The following is a 17,758-nucleotide window of genomic DNA, read 5'->3' on the forward strand; positions in this document are numbered from 1 at the left end:
GAGCTACTGTTGGCCACCCCTGCCATAGGGTATAAAGGAGAATCAATCTTGTGGTTTTCTGGGGCTGGGGGGGGCCTGGGGGGGGGGCGGGTGTGGCTGCTTTTTGAGATAGAGGCACCAAATTTGCAGCATAGTATCCGGTGCCTCTCTCCAAAACACCCTCCAAGTTTCACCATTGTTACTCTGCAGAAAGGACTGAGCTATTGCCCTGTATAATTTTGTAAAAGACACTGAAGCTTGTAGAAGCCACATGTGAAAGAGGGCCATCTGCGCATCCCTGTTGCGTCAATGGTCCTTGCTGTCGACATGATCTACACCCGTTACTTCTAGAGAATTGGAGCTTTGGACTCTGTTTTCACGGCTTGTCTTATCGCATCCCGGACCTTTTTCTACAAAAACGACCCTCAGCGTGAACTGGAACTTATGGGACTCGGATGTGATATCATTGCAGCTTTGTAATAATTATTGCACAAGGTTTCTATGTTTTGTATATGAACAGAAATTATTTATTCTTGAGGCTGGTTTATCGTGGATGCTTTAGTGCTTCCTACCTGCTCCATTTTCGACGCTACTCTTTTTGGGTTGCTCCAGTCCCCAGGTGGGGGCAGGGGATCCCCCAGTTTGGAGGCCCTCCCCCCGCTTCAGGGTCATCAGAACGCGAAGGGGGGGGGGAGGAAAATGTCTTCGAGCACGCCATTATTCTTTCTTATATAAAAAGGAGAATCGATACCCTTGTGGGTATCTGGAACTGGGGGGGGGGGGGGGGGGCTGTTTTTTGTGATAGAGGCAAAAAAAGTGACTCTCTCCAAAACACCCTCCAAGTTTCAAAAAGATTGGACCGGATTGGGCCAGGGGGTCCAATTCTATGAGCCCCAAAAAAGGTGCCCCTATCCTTCATTGTTTCCAAAGGAGGGGAGGGATTTAAAAGGTGTGCGGTCACTTTGGAATTCAATCCTGCTTGTCACAGCCTTGCTCCTGGCTCCACCCCCAAACTCCCCAGATATTTCTTGCATGGGACTTGGCAACCCTAATGCCAGGCGCCGAACTCCACCCGCTGAGTTTCTGCCTGCCCTGATGCAAGATAGACAAGCGCGGGAGCTCTGCAGCGAAACGGGAGCAGGAGAAGGTCGGGCCGCGGCTAAAAGACGGCGCATGGAAAGGAGCCCCCCCCCCCCTCCACCTGCAAGGAGGCAGGGAAGGAGGAAGGAAGGGAGCCCCCGGGAGGGAGGGAGGCCGGTGCCGCCGGGCCAGAACTCTTGGAGGAGGCCGGAACTCTTGGGGGGGAACCCAGGGGCCGGGGAGGGTTTCCGGCGAGGGCGGCGCGCTGTGGCTGCTGCACCCGGAGGCCCTGGGGGAACGGAGCCGGCGGACTGGTGAGTCTTGCAGCCCCCTCCTGCTGCTCTTGCACGCCGGCTCTGGCTCCCCGAAGGCAGCCCCGCTCGCTCAATGCACGGAGCCCAGCGAAAGGAGGCGGGAGGGCTTGGCAAGCAGTGTGGGCTCTGGAAGCCTGCTGTGCACACTTCTTCAGATACACCGAAATGGAGCCTAGCAGTCCATGTCTGTAGGAAGAGGGTGAGCACCGGATTAGCACACAACTCAGCGAAAATGTGTAAGAGATGTGAGGACCCAACAGAGTTAACAAGCTGAGTTTATATGGTCCCCATATGTTACAGGATGTCTGGCTTGGCACGGGTAAAGGGAGTGGAGTTCAGAGCCTTTCTCACCCGGGCCATTGTAGAGACTGCATTTGTTTGGATCTAATTCTGGGGGGAAACATAGGGAAGCAAATCAGTTAATGGAAATTTGAGACTGATGTGCAAATGTACCCTTTTTACTTGTGGAATCCTGAGAGTCATTAACTGTTTTCATGCTCTTCAGCCCTCCAAGTGCACTGAGAGTTTCCTTCTAGTTGAGAGGAGAGCCAGGAGGAGCTGGTTTTCAGCCTCCCCCAAAGATCTCTTTGCTGGAGACGTGACCAGGATCTGACCAATTGAGCCCCACAGATCAAAGGGGGACCCCCTCTTTGGTGCTTGGAAGAGGTGCTCTTCCTAGCACTTCTCATCTATTGAAAGGATAGAAAAAATGATGAAGGGGTCACCAGTCCGCCTGGTCCTTTTGGAGCCCCAGTTTGCCTTAAGAATTAGCCCCATCAGACAGACTGGACCAGTGTAATGAGAGGTTAAGCTCGTAACATCCTTCAAGAGCCAAGCAGAGACAGTGGACTTTCCCAAAGAACCAAGGAGGCATATCTAAAATAGTCTGGTACATTACATTACATAGCAAAACAAAATAGTAGTCAAGAGGCACCTTTAAGACCAACTTAGTTTTATTCAGAACAGAAGCTTTCATGTGGTCTCTAAGCACGCTTCATCAGACGAGGAATCCGGTACAGGGAGCAAAGCCACACATAGCTGGTAGTCAGTGGCTCAGAATGCAAACTGGTACAAATTTAAGATCCAATTGCAGTATAGTAAAATTGTCTGGTAGGGAGTGCTTTAGAATGCAAATCTAAGATTCAATGACAGAATAGTAAAATTAATCTAATGTATAGCTGCATAAGATTGTTTTATAATTTCTGTAGCTGTTTATCTGTTTGATTTATAATCTGATATATGCCAATAAAGGCTTTTGATTGATAGTAAAATTAACAAATTGAGCAAACCTTTGATGTGAGTAGCATGAGCATGCAAAAGCAATAAAACAGTAATATGTCAAAATGTGAAAATGTCAATGACTGGTATTTCTCTCTCTCTCTCTCTCGACTTGACTTCGCGAACGAAGATTTAAGAAAGGTGCAGAAGTCCACGTCTGCTGCAGGCTCGCTGGTGGCTGACAAGACCAATGCGGGACAGGCAGGTCCGGCCACAGTGGCTGCAGGGAAAAGTCTGATTTGGGATTGATGCTGTAGCAGTGCGATTCTTCCTCAATCTCCTTTTGTCTTCAAGACCAGCTATGCGTGCATTCTCAAAGGAAGAGACAGCCTGGTGGATGGTGTGCCTCCATGCTTTGCGATCTGAGGCCAGGTCAGACCACTGGTGATGGTTGATGCAACAGGTACCAAGGTATTTCTTCAAGGAGTCCTTGTATCTCTTCTTTGGTGCCCCTCTTTTCGATGGCCGGTGGAAAGTTCGCCATACAGGGCAATCTTGGGAAGGCGGTATTAAGCCTGGGTCAAAAGGAAGGTATTTATATCTCAGCTTAATACAATATAGTCATTAACAGACATTCTCACATTTTGACATATTACTGTTTTATCCCTTTTGCATGCTCATGCTACTCAGATCAAAGGTTTGCTCCATCTGTTAATCTTACTATTCTGTCATTGAATCTTAAATTAGCATTCTAAACCACTCCCTACCAGATAATGTTACTATACTGTGATTGGATCTTAAATTTCTACCAATTTGCATTCTGAGCCGCTGACTACCAGCTATGTGTGGCTTTCCGCCCTGTACTGGATTCCTTGTTTGATGAAGTGTGTTTAGAGAGCACACAAAAGCTTACTAAATTGGTCTTAAAGATGCCACTTGACTCCTATTTTGTTCTACTACTTCAGACCAACATGGCTGACTACTTGGATCTAATTACATAGCAAAATGAAACAAAACCTGATGAACAAACCACAAGAAGCACTTTTCTTCTGATCCACCGGGGCGATTCTCATCTGCTTTCCTTGTAACATGTAATTCTCTCTGTCTCTCCTTCCCCGTCCCTCTCTTCATAGTCAAGTCACTAAAGGGACATTGACACATTTCAGAGGTGGCCCAAGAGAAGGGGAAGGGGATGGAAAAGCAGGACCCAGAAGGACGTGGAGCTTCGAAGACGGCAAGCAAAGGCCTCCATTCCAACCGAGCTGGGAGCAGTGTTGAATTCTGGGAAAGCCCTGTACCAGAGGCCCTGCCTAAGGACACCGTGACCTCAGACGCACATTTCCAAAGCTTCACACAGTTCTGCTACCATGAGGCTGATGGGCCCCGAGAGGTTTGCAGCCAGCTCCATTGTCTTTGCAACCACTGGCTGGAGCCGGAGAGGCTCACCAAGAAGCAGGTCCTGGACGTGGTGGTTCTGGAGCGATTCCTGGCCCTCCTGCCCCAGGAAATGCAGTGCTGGGTCAGAGGATGTGGGCCGGAGGCCAGTTCCCAGGCGGTGGCCTTGGCCGAAGGTTTCCTCCTGAGTCAGGCAGAGGAGAAGAGGCAGACAGAGCAGCAGGTAAGGGGTTTCCTCCAGCTACGTCCAATTCCATATCTGACTTTATGTAAGGTTTCCCTGAGGGATGTTTGCCCAAGTGTTAATCCTCCAAATGGGAGATCTCTCAGCTTCCTTCAGCAAGACGACGAAGATGGTGAGGGGTCTGGAGACCAAGTCCTATGAAGAAAGGTTGAAGGAGTTGGGCATGTTTAGCCTGGAGAGGAGGTAGCTGAGAGGTGATAGGAACTCCAAGTACTTGAAGGGCTGTCATAAGAATAAAAACTGTTCTACTCGGAAAAAAAAGTACTTGAAGGGCTGTCATCTAGAGGATGGTGTGGAATTGTTTTCTGTGGCCCCAGAAGGTAGGACAAGAACCAATGGGTTGAAATTAAAAGAGTTTCCAGCTCAACATTAGGAAGAACTTCCTGAGCGTTAGAACAGTTCCTCAGTAGAATGGGCCTCCTCGGGAGGTTGTGGGGTCTACCTCCTGGGAGGTTTATAAGCAGAGGCTAGATGGCCATCTGACAGCAATGAGGTTCCTGTGGATTGAGGGGGAGGTATTTGAGTTTCCTGGATTGTGCAGGGGGTTGGACTAGATGACCCTGAGGTCCCTTCCATCTCTATGATTCTCTGCTTTCAGGGGCTTTCGGAGTGATATTACAATGACTATTTTCTTGCGTGTGGGGCGTCATCCTCCTTACCTCATTGTTTGTACTTGCAAGCAGTTTTAGGGCTCCTGCCCTCCCCCCCTTTTTTCGTGGCAGCATTTCCGGGTACTGAGAAATGGTACCTTTTGGTGGAAGTTCTGTCAAGCCCTGAGAGGGGAATTGGTGGAAAGTAGTGAAGCTTTCTATTTGAATACAGGCACTTTAAACGACAAGAAACACTGGTTTTAGGGGCTCCTTTTAGGTATCAAGCACAATTTTGTGTAGTTTGGTGGCCGGAGATGCCGGTTATAGAGGGTCACATTCGAGCTGAGCAGACTTCTTCAGATACACTGAAATTAAAAGAGTGAGCAGCAGATTAGCACACAACATAGTGAAGATGTTTAAGAGATGTGAGGACCCAACAGGGATAACAAGCTTAGTTTATATGGTCCCCGTATGGTACAGGATGGGACGATACAGGATGTGTGGCTTGGCACGGGTAAAGGGAGTGGAGTTCAGAGCCTTTCTCACCCGGACCATTGTAGGGACTGCATTTGTTTGTATCTAATTCTGGGGGTAAACATGGGGAAGCAAATAAATATATGGAAATTGGAGACTGATGTGCAAATGTACCCTTTTTGATTGTGGAATGCTGAGGGTCATTAACTATTGTCATGCTCTTCAGCCCTGCAAGTGCACTGAGAGTTTCTTTCTAGTTGAGAGGAGAGTCCTAATGAGCTGGTTTTCAGCCTCCCCCAAAGATCTCCTCTTTGCTGGAGAGGCTAAGCTCGTAACATCCTTCAAGAGCCAAGCAGAGACAATTCACTTTCCCAAAGAACCAAGGAGGCATATCTAACATAGTTTGGTATGTTACATACATTACATTACATAGCAAAATGAAACTAAGCCTGATCTACAAACCACAAGAAGCACTTTTCTTCTGATCCACTGGGGCAATTCTCATTTGCTTTCCTCGTGACACGTAACTGTCTCTGTCTCTCTTTCCCCCACCGCAGAAAGAAGCCTCTATTTATAGTCAAGTCACTAAAGGGACATTGACACAGTCGGAGGTGGCCCAAGAGAAGGGGAAGGAGATGGAAGAGCAGGACCCAGAAGGACGTGGAGCTTTGAAGACGGCAAGCAAAGGCCCCCATTCCAACCAAGCTGGGAGCAACGTTGAATTCTGGGAAAGCCCTGTGCCAGAGGTCCTGCCTAAGGACACCGTGACCTCAGACGCACATTTCCAATGCTTCACGCAGTTCTGCTACCTTGAGGCTGATGGGCCCCGAGAGGTTTGCAGCCAGCTCCATCGCCTTTGCAACCACTGGCTGGAGCCGGAGAGGCACACCAAGAAGCAGGTCCTGGACGTTGTGGTTCTGGAGCGGTTCCTGGCCCTCCTGCCCCAGGAAATGCAGTGCTGGGTCAGAGGATGTGGGCCGGAGACCAGTTCCCAGGCGGTGGCCTTGGCCGAAGGTTTCCTCCTGAGTCAGGCAGAGGAGAAGAGGCAGCCAGAGCAGCAGGTGAGGGGGTTTCCTCCAGCTACATCCAATTTCATATCTGACCTTATCTAAGGTTTCCCTGAGGGAAATTTGTCCAAGTGTTCATCCTCCAAATGGGAGATTTAATCCCTCCTTCAGCAGCCTCTTCTAATAGATAATTTCTGCTCCCTCCAGATAACTGACCAGGTCTGCTGATGGAAGGGTGCAGAGTCTGGGAGTGGGGCAGGATCCAGTGTCTGGTCTCTTTTCCATCCCATCTCTGACCCCTTTCCCTCGCTGCTGTTTCAGATGTGGGGCCCATCGGTGAAGGCAGAAGCTGTATTCTCTGGGGCAGACGGAGCTTCCTTGGAGCAAGGGCAGGGGGCGCAGGCCCAGGAGGGTGCCCAAGATGCCCTCTCCTCTGGTAAGGACTCTTTGTGCCTGGAGGCGATTGGGGCACCCCGTAAATGTGATGGGGAGACCATTAAGGTCAGGAAAGGAATTAAATAGGTCTCCACAGAACACACAGCACTCAATATCCACTAACCGTCAGTCTTCTCCAAGGGGATCAGACCGATTCGTGGAGGGCAAGTCCTCTCACTCATTATTCATCTTCCACCTTCCTTCCATCAGAGGAGGTCAAGGTGGCTCCAAAAAGAAAGGCAGACAAACTGGGGCAGAGCTCTTCAGCTTGGTGACTACAGGGAGCTTCAGCCTTCTGGGGCAGCAGAGCGCTGGAGACCAGTTCCTAGAGGCCAGTAATCAAGGGGGAGATGTGGCTTCTGTGCCTGTGCTTATAGGGGCATCTGAGGGGCCACTGTGGGAAACAGGATTGTGCAATTGGGATGACAGGGTGTGGCCGGAAGCCCAGGAGATTTGGGGGACCTTGGTGTGAAGCTTGGCACGGATAGTACCCTAGATCAGGGGTGTCAAACTCCTAACGAAGGGCTGGAGCTGACACAAATTGGACTTTGTGGGGCCAGGCGGTGTGTCTCATAAAATATAATGCCAGGTAGTGGAGATCAATGTTCCCTCTATGCTGTGGGGTCTTGTGAGCAAAAAATCTACTTTGTGAGCTATTGGCATTAAAGTTATGAGGTACTGCATAAATTAGCTTGCTCTGGGGCCATTTTTCCTGAGCTAAGACAAAAATGTGTGAGCTGGAGGCTAAAAAATTGTGAGATAGCTCACACTAACTCAGCTTAGGGGGAACATTGGTGGAGATAAAAACTTTATAACGGACACAGACAAACACAGTTAAAAGATGTTTTTAAACTTAATACAAACATGCTTGAAACTTTTCCATTTTTTTTTTTAAGTTTGAAAGGAGGAGGATCAGTGGAATTTGGCAGTGCAATTTTGAAATAAAAAAAGCACAAAGGGTTTGACTCTGTGGAAACAGTGAAAGGGCATTGTAAGCTTCTCCCCCACCCCCAAGTCTACTCAGGTTGGCAATGGCTTTCCAGTACAATATCTCCCTGTGGCTGTGGGTTCCCACATTAGAGTACTCACTAGATTGGGGCCATTCAACAGATAAGCTGGCTGAAAGCATCAGCATCTTGTTTGCAAGGACACAACTCCAGGAAGCGGGAGTTTGAGCTGCCTATAGGAACTCTGAAAATGTAACCCTCTCCACTCCATTTGAAACCATTGTAGAGCAAAGATAAAGCTGCAAGGAAAACATGGAACGGACCTTAAAATCCACCCCACGTTTTCCTTGCAGCAGCAGCAAGGAAAGGTAGGAAGAGCTGGGAACTGAGGCTCACTCTGGGAGCTTGAAAGAGGGCTTCAAAGAGCCTGAGAACTGAAAGGGAGGTAGTCTTCGAGGTTCAAAGGGTAAGGACAAGAGGGGGCAGATAAGTGCTCCGTGGGCCTGATCAAAGCCCTGGGCGGGCCACTTTTGGCACACGGGCCAAGTGTTTGACACCCCTGTCCTAGATTCTCTTGAAAAGCTCAAGTGACATCTGGGATTTGGGCTGAACGTGATGGTGACATTTCATGCAATGTCATTTCCACCCCTGTCTATATCCACCGGCAGCCCAGACTCAAGGGCCCAGCCGGCAGAAGAATGGGATTCCTGGGTTTGGGCCCTGATCCAGCAGGGATGCTGTAACTTTAGGATCTCCAGAGTTCCCAGGGCACGTTTGAAGTCTGAAATATGTTGGCAGAGATTTTCACCGTGAGGCTCATGGGTACTTCTCTTCTGCTTCTCCCAGGATTTAGTAAAAAGTGTGAGAGAATGTGTTGAGTATACACAGGGCTTGTCTTAGACTCCTGCGAAGGGGGAGCGTGAAGCAGTGAACCAACCAGAAAATAGAATAAGAAGTCAAACACCCTTCCTTCCTCCTTTCTGTTATGAACAGGCAGTGGAGAGATGCTGTTGAGCTGCTGTCTTGCTGGAGGTGTGGAAACGGCTGTTTTACCTCCAGTCCAGGTAGGGGAGATGAGCGGGAGACGGCTGGGTCCCCCTTCTTTCTCAGGGAGGGGGGGCTTTTGCTTCCAGTTTCTACAATGGTCCAGATAAGAGAGGATCTAAATGCAGCTCCCTTTCCCCATGCCAAGCCATATCTCCTGTTCCGCCCCAGACTCCTCCCTTCCAGTGTGCAGTGTCTGTCCGGCATGGAACACGCTTCCTTGGGAGGTGGTGGGCTCTCCTTCCTTCGAGGTTTATTTATTTTATTTAGCTATTCTGTGGATATCTAGTCTGCCCTTTCCCAAGTCGGATCCAGGGTGGATAGCAACATAATAAAATAATTAAATCACACAATAAAAAGTTAAAATTAAAGTTAAAATCATTAAAATGAAAGAAAATAAGGCAGATGGCTAGATGGCCATCTGACAGCAATGAAGATCCAGTGAATTTAGGGGGAGGGGTTTGTGAGTTTCCTGCATTGTGCAGGGGGTTGGACTAGAGGACCCTGGAGGTCCCTTCCAACTCTAGATTTTGTGATCGCTGGCGAGGGAATCTGCTTTTTCTTTCAGTGCCCCGTTTCCTTTGAGGAGGTGTCTGTCTGCTTCACCCCAGGAGAGTGGGCCCTGCTGGATCCGGGCCAGAGGACTCTCTACAGGGAGGTCATGCGGGAGAACTATGGAAGCATCATCTCTCTGGGTAAGGAGCTTTCACAGGGGCCAAAGGTGTGAGTTGGTGCCCCTGGGGTGATGCAGGAATCAAACTGTTGAACAGCAATACATCATGTTGAGGCCTTTCCAGCTGATTGCTGAGGGGCGACTGAGACCAGTGTTGTGGCCGTCACCGAAGCCTGAGAAGGTGTCCCGGATAACAATGTTTGGTAAAACCATTTTGGAGAAACCATATAATCTTTTTGTACATTACAACAGCACAAGAAAGGTCCATTCTCACATTACAATATTACCAGAGAGGCAGGGCTGTAGCTGAGGGGGAGCTGCAGGGGGGTATGGCCCCTCCACCCAACACCCCCTCAACATGTATGGCCCCTCCTTTCCCCGCCACTCTTGCGGACTCTGATCTCTGCACCGCTGTTCTTGCGAATGTCGCCCGATCTCCACACTGCTTGTCTGGCTGCCCCCGCCTGATCTCCCCACCGCTACTCTTGCGGCCCCCGCCTAACCTCTTTCTGGTGGCTCCCACTCTCATCACCACTCTTGCGGCCCCCACCCGAATTCCACACTGCTGCTCTGCAGCCCCCCCACCAATTTTTTTTTCTCTGGGGCCCCTCCGCTGGAACTTTTCTGGCTACGGCCTGGAGAGAGGTCCAGTGAGCCTCTCAGATTTAGATGAGATATAGGCTCATTTTGTCAAAGAAATTCTTCCTCAAGAGTAGTCCTTATTTCTTTCAGGGTTCTCAGCCTCTTGTAACAATTGAATGTAAATGCTCTTCTGCAACATCTGTTTTTTTCAAGTTCTCTCATCCTGGGATAAACCATGGCGATAACAACAGGACACACCACAAAGCTGAATGGAAATAGATAATTTTTAAGTTTTAAGATATTGTTAATTGTTGCTAAAAACTTACCACTCAGTCCCACTTAAATGTATATATATATTTATTAGGAGCTTAAACCAGTCCTGAACCACTTCTTTAACCAGATGCAAAAGCCTTCTGGAGATTGCTGGCAAATTGCTCTCTACAATATTTTTATTAGGAGCAAGCCGTTCCTTTTGATGGCAGAAAGCAAGCTCCAAAATGATTGAATGGTAAGTTTCTGGGTGCACATTGGACCTTTCTTGTAATATTGTAATGTGAGAATGGACCTTTCTTGTGCTGTTGTAATGTACTAAAAATTATATGGTTTTTCTAAAAAGGTTTTACTAAACATTGTTAGCCAGTACATCAGAGGGTCTGTTTCTCTTGTTGCGTGTAATGTGAAGTGTGATCCCATTTTGTTGGTGTTACTGAGAAGGTGTCTCGGCTGGAGGCAAAGGTGGAGATGAAAGAGAACCTGAGAGAGAATCTGGAATGGGCCAGATCCTCATTTCTCTGCTGCTTACATTTACAACACCCCCTCCCCCTGGATGGGATTACAAACATCCCCTTTGACTGTGACCTGAAAAGATCCTGTCAAGAACCTAGCCTGGGTCCCCCTGGTAGTATACTTCTACCTCTGTAGTGTCAGGTGGTCCGAATGACCCAATCGAGGGTCCTTCCTGATGGAATTTTCCAGAAGCTATCAGCACCCACCCAGTCCCCCCTAACTCCTGGTTACACAACTGGATACAGGTTCTCAGGATTCACCAAAGCCAGCCTTGAGAAAGATAAGCTGGGGGGGGGGGGAGGTTAAATCAGCAACACCTGCAAGTCAGACAGACCATTTAATGCTCACATTAACCCTTGAGGGGAACTAGGCTGCTTTGCCTCACAGATCTGTCCCTCCTACACTGGCTGGGATTGCGGGCTAAGATCCTGACCATGATTCCATAAGAATTTTTACTTTTGAATTTATTTCCTTCCCGATAGAAGAATGATTACTTTTTCTTTCTCTCTCTCTGCAAATGAAGCCAGAAGTATAAGAGAGACTTTGGTGGAGAAAAACAATCGCCTTGCATCCAAAGAAAAGCTGGGGAGTTTCTCAAGAAGATCTCAAGAGCAAATTTCCTCCCCAAATGAGCTGTCTGAGAGTAAGTATCATTCACTTCTCCCAATAAAGAGGCAAGGCATAGCCATGGGTGACTTCGGAGCAAGATTTAGTTATTTATTTTATTTTTATTTCTTGGACTTGTATCCCACCCTCCCCAAACGGGCTCAGGGCGGCTAACAACGGTCACAATTTGATGACATAAGAACATAAGAGAAGCCATGTTGGATCAGGCCAACGGCCCATCCAGTCCAACACTCTGTGTCACACAGTGGCAAAAAAATTTATATATACACACACACTGTGGCTAATAGCCACTGATGGACCTGTGCTCCATATTTTTATCTAAACCCCTCTTGAAGGTGGCTATACTTGTGGCCGCCACCACCTCCTGTGGCAGTGAATTCCACATGTTAATCACCCTTTGGGTGAAGAAGTACTTCCTTTTATCCGTTTTAACCTGTCTGCTCAGCAATTTCATCGAATGCCCACGAGTTCTTGTATTGTGAGAAAGGGAGAAAAGTACTTCTTTCTCTACTTTCTCCATCCCATGCATTATCTTGTAAACCTCTATCATGTCACCCCGCAGTCGACGTTTCTCCAAGCTAAAGAGTCCCAAGCATTTCAACCTTTCTTCATAGGGAAAGTGCTCCAGCCCTTTAATCATTCTAGTTGCCCTTTTCTGGACTTTCTCCAATGCTATAATATCCTTTTTGAGGTGCGGCGACCAGAACTGCACACAGTACTCCAAATGAGACCGCACCATCGATTTATACAGGGGCATTATGATACTGGCTGATTTGTTTTCAATTCCCTTCCTAATAATTCCCAGCATGGCGTTGGCCTTATTTATTGCAAACGCACACTGACTTGACATTTTCAATGAGTTATCTACCACGACCCCAAGATCTCTCTCTTGGTCAGTCTCTGCCAGTTCACACCCCATCAACTTGTATTTGTAGCTGGGATTCTTGGCCCCAATGTGCATTACTTTGCACTTGGCCACATTGAACCGCATCTGCCACGTTGACGCCCACTCACCCAGCCTCAACAGATCCCTTTGGAGTTCCTCACAATCCTCTCTGGTTCTCACCACCCTGAACAATTTAGTGTCATCCGCAAATTTGGCCACTTCACTGCTCACTCCCAACTCTAAATCATTTATGAATAAGTTAAAGAGCATGGGACCCAGTACCGAGCCCTGCGGCACCCCACTGCTTACCGTCCTCCACTGCGAAGACTGCCCATTTATACTCACTCTCTGCTTCCTATTACTCAGCCACTTTTTGATCCACAAGAGGACCTGTCCTTTTACTCCATGACTCTCAAGCTTTCTAAGGAGCCTTTGATGAGGAACTTTATCAAAAGCTTTCTGGAAGTCAAGGTAAACAACATCTATCGGGTCTCCTTTGTCCACATGTTTGTTCACCCCCTCAAAGAAATGTAACAGGTTAGTGAGGCAAGATCTTCCCTTGCGGAACCCATGCTGAGTCTTCCTCAATAATTTTTATTTTATTTATTTAGAATTTATATCCCGCCCTTCCCACGAATGGCTCAGGGCGGCTTCCAACAATAGATCCCACATAACAATAAACAATATTTAAACATGTGAGGGAATAGACAATTAAAACAGATAAAACTCTAAAAATTAATAAATATTAATAAATATTCAAGTATATATAAAGGAAATCTGGCAAGTTGCAGGATCTCAAGCTAGGTATGGGCTAGCCGGAAGAGGGTCGTCTTACAGGCCCTGCGGAACTGAACTAGGTCCCGCAGGGCCTTCACCTCCTCCGGCAGCTGATTCCACCATGTAGGGGCCATAACAGAGAAAGCCCTTTCTCTGGTGGATTTCAAGTGGGCTTCTTTCGGCCCAGGGACAGTAAGGAGATTTTGTGTTCCCGACCTCAGTACTCTCTGGGGAACATGCGGGGAAAGACGGTCCTTCAGGTAGACAGGTCCCAAGCCATATAGGGCTTTAAAGGTGATAACCAGCACCTTGTACCGGACTCGGTATATCACTGGAAGCCAGTGCAGGGTCCGAAGACCCGGCTGAATGTGTCCCCACTTTGGGAGACCCAATAACAGCCGGGCCGCGGCGTTCTGCACAAGCTGCAGTTTCCGAGTTCGGGACAGGGGCAGCCCCATGTAGAGGGCATTGCAGTAGTCTAACCTCGAGGTGACCGTAGCATGGATCACTGTTGCTAGGTCGTCGCGCTCCAGGAAGGGGGCCAACTGCCTTGCCCGCCTAAGATGAAAAAACGTGGACTTGGCAGCGGCTGCTATCTGAGCCACAATAACCCGTGTTCATCAATGTGCCTACGCATTCTGTCTTTGATAATGGTTTCTACCAACTTTCCCGGTATTGAAGTCAGACTGACTGGCCTGTAATTTCCCGGATCTCCTCTGGAACCCTTTTTAAAGATGGGGGTGACATTTGCTACCTTCCAGTCCTCAGGAACGGAGGCAGATTTCAATGAAAGATTACAGATTTTTGTTAGAAGATCCACAAGTTCATCTTTGAGTTCTTTCAGAACTCTTGGATGTATGCCATCCGGACCCGGTGACTTATTAGTTTTTAATTTGTCTATCAGTTGTAGGACCTCCTCTTTTGTCACCTCAATCTGACTCAGGTCTTTCAACACTCCTTCCAAAATCAGTGGTTCTGGGGCGGGCAAAAAGTTCTCGTCTTCCACAGTGAAGACGGAGGCAAAAAATTCATTCAGCTTCTCAGCCATTTCCCTATCCTCCTTCAGTAATCCTTTTACCCCATGGACATCCAAGGGCCCCACTGCCTCCCTGGCTAGTTTCCTACTTCTAATATATTTGAAGAAATTTTTATTGTTGGTCTTTATGTTTTTTGCAATGACAGATTCACATTATAACAATAACTCGTGGGCATTCGATGAAATTGCTGAGCAGCCAGGTTAAAACGGATAAAAGGAAGTACTTCTTCACCCAAAGAGTGATTAATATGTGGAATTCACTGCCACAGGAGGTGGTGGTGGCCACAAGCATAGCCACCTTCAAGAGGGGTTTAGATAAAAATATGGAGCTGAGGTCCATCAGTGGCTATTAGCCACAGTGTGTGTGTATGTATAAAATTTTTTGCCACTGTGTGACACAGAGTGTTGGACTGGATGGGCCATTGCCTGATCCAACATGGCTTCTCTTATGTTCTTAATAAAACATTATTAAAATATTAAAACAGTTTGAATACAGTTCACATAGCGCGCTCTGTCTGTTTTGAATTAATTTGTGATCCCATTGTGGGGTAGATAGTACACACCCCATAGATGTTAAAAGTGCCTCCACTTAGTTATTAAAAGCCTGCCTGAGCAGGTATGTCTTACAGGCCCTGCGGAATTGTGATAACTCCTGCAGGGCCCTGGTCTCCTCAGGGAGGGCCTTCCAGAGGGCAGGCGTAGCCACGGAAAAGGCTCTTGCGGTCAAACGGGCCTCTTTTAGCCCAGGGATCTTTAAAAGATTTAACGAGCTTGATCGTAGTGCTCTCTGGGGCTCCTGTGAGGAAAGGCGGTTCAGAAAGTAGACAGGTCCCAAGCCATATAGGGCTTTAAAGGTCAAAGCCAGCACTTTGAACCGGGCTCAGAATACTACAAACAAGCTGTGCAGCGTCTCCAGTGCAGGTTGGGACAATAATACAGCCCCCTGCGGGGGGAGGAGTCCTTCCGGGGATGTCAAGAAGAAGAATATATTGGATTTATATCTCGCCCTATACTCTGAATCTAAAGAGTCTCAGAGCGGTCACAATCTCCTTTACCTTCCCCCCCGCACCACAACAGACACCCTGTGAGGTGGGTGGGGCTGAGAGAGCTCTCCTCAGAAGCTGCCTTTTCAAGGACAGCTCTGCGAGAGCTATGGCTAATCCAATACCATTCCAGCAGCTACAAGTGGAAGAGTGGGGAATCAAACCCCGTTCTCCCAGATAAGAGTCCGCACACTTCACCACTACACCAAACTGGCACTGGAAGAGGCAAGGAATATCCATGGGGGATTTTGGATTGAGTTCAGAGCAACATTTGGTTGGTAGAATCAGACAGCCCACTGCAGGGACAGGAGGCCTTCTGGGGACTGGGACTTGTAGGGTCAGGAGCTTCCTCTGAGCAAGAGCTCAGGTGTGGCTCTCGTAGGGATGAGGTATCCTGAAAGACTAGATATCTGGGGAAGGTGGAAGAGAGGTTAAGATCAGGCAAGCCAAAGGAGGCGGAAGGGCCCTCAGTCCTTTCCTCCTGCAGTAACATTGATGCCTTTAGAACTTACCTGCCCTCCAGGTGTTAATGGGATCTCTCTTCTTTTTCCAGCCCAGGACGATCAGAGCAATGAGGAGGGTGAGGAACTGGATCAGCAGTTGCCAGATCGAGTTCAAAATGTGGACTTGAAAGAAAACATCAGGAATCCAGGAAGACCTAAGAGAAAGAAAGGCAGCCATACAGCTGAGAAGAGAGATGGAAGACGACATAATGCACGTTTTCCAAAGCAGAGGATAATGAGGGCAAGTACATCCGTTCAGTGTGTAAAGCACTTCAAAATCAGATCACAGCTCCCTCTGCACCAAAGACAACGAAGAGGGCAGAAATCATTTGAATGCACAGAGAGTGGAAGGAGATTCAGTGAGACAGGGAATCTTCACAAGCATCAGAGAATCCACAAAGTAGACAGACCTTTGGACTGTTTAGAGAGTGGAAAGAGATTCAGTCAGAGTGGCCATCTTCAAAGTCATCAGAGAACCTACACAGGGGAGAGACCTTTTGAATGCTCAGAATGTGGAATGAGGTTCAGTGAGAGACGGAAACTTCAGATGCATCAGAGAATCCACACAGGGGAGAGACCTTTTGAATGCTCAGAGTGTGGAAAGAGATTCAATGACAGTAGCAGTCTTCACAGGCATCAGAGAACCCACACAGGGGAGAAACCTTTTGAATGCTCAGAGTGTGGAAAGAGATTCACTGACAGTAGCAGTCTTCACAGGCATCAGAGAACCCACACAGGGGAGAAACCTTTTGAATGCTCAGAGTGTGGAAAGAGATTCAATGACAGTAGCAGTCTTCAAAGTCATCAGAGAACCCACACAGGGGAGAAACCTTTTGAATGCTCAGAGTGTGGAAAGAGATTCAGTCAGAGTGGCCATCTTCAAAGTCATCAGAGAACCCACACAGGGGAGAGACCTTTTGAATGCTCAGAGTGTGGAAAGAGATTCAGTCGCAGTGGCCATCTTCAAAGTCATCAGACAACCCACACAGGAGCGAGACCTTTTGAATGCTCAGAATGTGGAAAGAGATTCACTGACAGTAAAAGTCTTCAAAGTCATCAGAGAACCCACACAGGGGAGAGACCTTTTGAATGCTCAGAATGTGGAAAGAGATTCACTGACAGTAGAAGTCTTCAAAGTCATCAGAGAACCCACACAGGGGAGAGACCTTTTGAATGCTCAGAGTGTGGAAAGAGATTCAGTCAGAGTGGCCATCTTCAAAGTCATCAGAGAACCCATACAGGGGAGAGACCTTTTGAATGCTCAGAGTGTGGAAAGAGATTCAGTCAGAGCAGCCATTTTCAATGTCATCAGAGAACCCACACAGGGGAGAGACCTTTTGAATGCTCAGAGTGTGGAAAGAGATTCACTGACAGTGGCAGTCTAAAAAATCATCAGAGAACCCACACAGGGGAGAGACCTTTTGAATGCTCAGAGTGTGGAAAGAGATTCAGTCAGAGTGGCCATCTTCAAAGTCATCAGAGAACCCATACAGGGGAGAGACCTTTTGAATGCTCAGAGTGTGGAAAGAGATTCAGTCAGAGCAGCCATTTTCAATGTCATCAGAGAACCCACACAGGGGAGACACCTTTTGAATGCTCAGAGTGTGGAAAGAGATTCACTGAAAGTAGCCATCTTCACAGGCATCAGAGAACCCACACAGGGGAGAGACCTTTTGAATGCTCAGAGTGTGGGAAGAGATTCAGTCAGAGTGGCCATCTTCAAAGACATCTGAGAACCCATATGGGAGAGACATGTTGAATGCTCAGCGTGTGGAAAGAGATTCAGTCACAGTGGCACTTTTAATGCCATCAGAGAACCCACACCGGGGAGAGACGTTTTGAATGCTCAGCGTGTGGAAAGAGATTCAGTCACAGTGGCACTTTTAATGCCATCAGAGAACCCACACCGGGGAGAGACGTTTTGAATGCTCAAAGTGTGGAAAGAGATTCAGTCGGAGTGGCCATCTTCAAAGTCATCAGAGAACCCACACAAGGGAGAGACCTTTTGAATGCTCAGAGTGTGGAAAGAGATTCACTGACAGTGGCAATCTTCAAAGTCATCAGAGAACCCACACAGGGGAGAGATCTTGTAATTGCTTAGCCTGTTAAAGCAGCTTT

The 17,758-nt window shown here is 47.9% G+C and overlaps 2 protein-coding genes across 2 annotated transcripts in view; both read left to right on the top strand.

The window, feature by feature from the left end:
* Positions 1-15,712, top strand: part of LOC132590424 (zinc finger protein 883-like) — a 39,119-nt gene extending 23,407 nt beyond the window's left edge. The window contains exon 5 of the mRNA XM_060263385.1: positions 15,691-15,712. Coding sequence (XP_060119368.1) covers positions 15,691-15,712 — 22 coding nt within the window. The remainder of the gene's footprint in view (positions 1-15,690) is intronic.
* Positions 15,713-15,875: 163 nt separating this feature from the next.
* Positions 15,876-17,399, top strand: LOC132590440 (zinc finger protein 84-like). The gene has a single exon (XM_060263386.1). The coding sequence runs from the start codon at positions 15,876-15,878 to the stop codon at positions 17,397-17,399; it is 1,524 nt and encodes a 507-aa protein (XP_060119369.1).
* Positions 17,400-17,758: the final 359 nt, after the last annotated feature.

The sequence above is a fragment of the Heteronotia binoei genome, chromosome 2 (genome assembly GCF_032191835.1).
Source record: "Heteronotia binoei isolate CCM8104 ecotype False Entrance Well chromosome 2, APGP_CSIRO_Hbin_v1, whole genome shotgun sequence".
Taxonomy (NCBI): Eukaryota; Metazoa; Chordata; class Lepidosauria; order Squamata; family Gekkonidae; genus Heteronotia; species Heteronotia binoei.

Bases quoted from the DNA above. Each gene is read 5' to 3' on its own strand.
- LOC132590440 (XM_060263386.1), top strand. From the start codon at position 15,876: ATGAGGGCAAGTACATCCGTTCAGTGTGTAAAGCACTTCAAAATCAGA.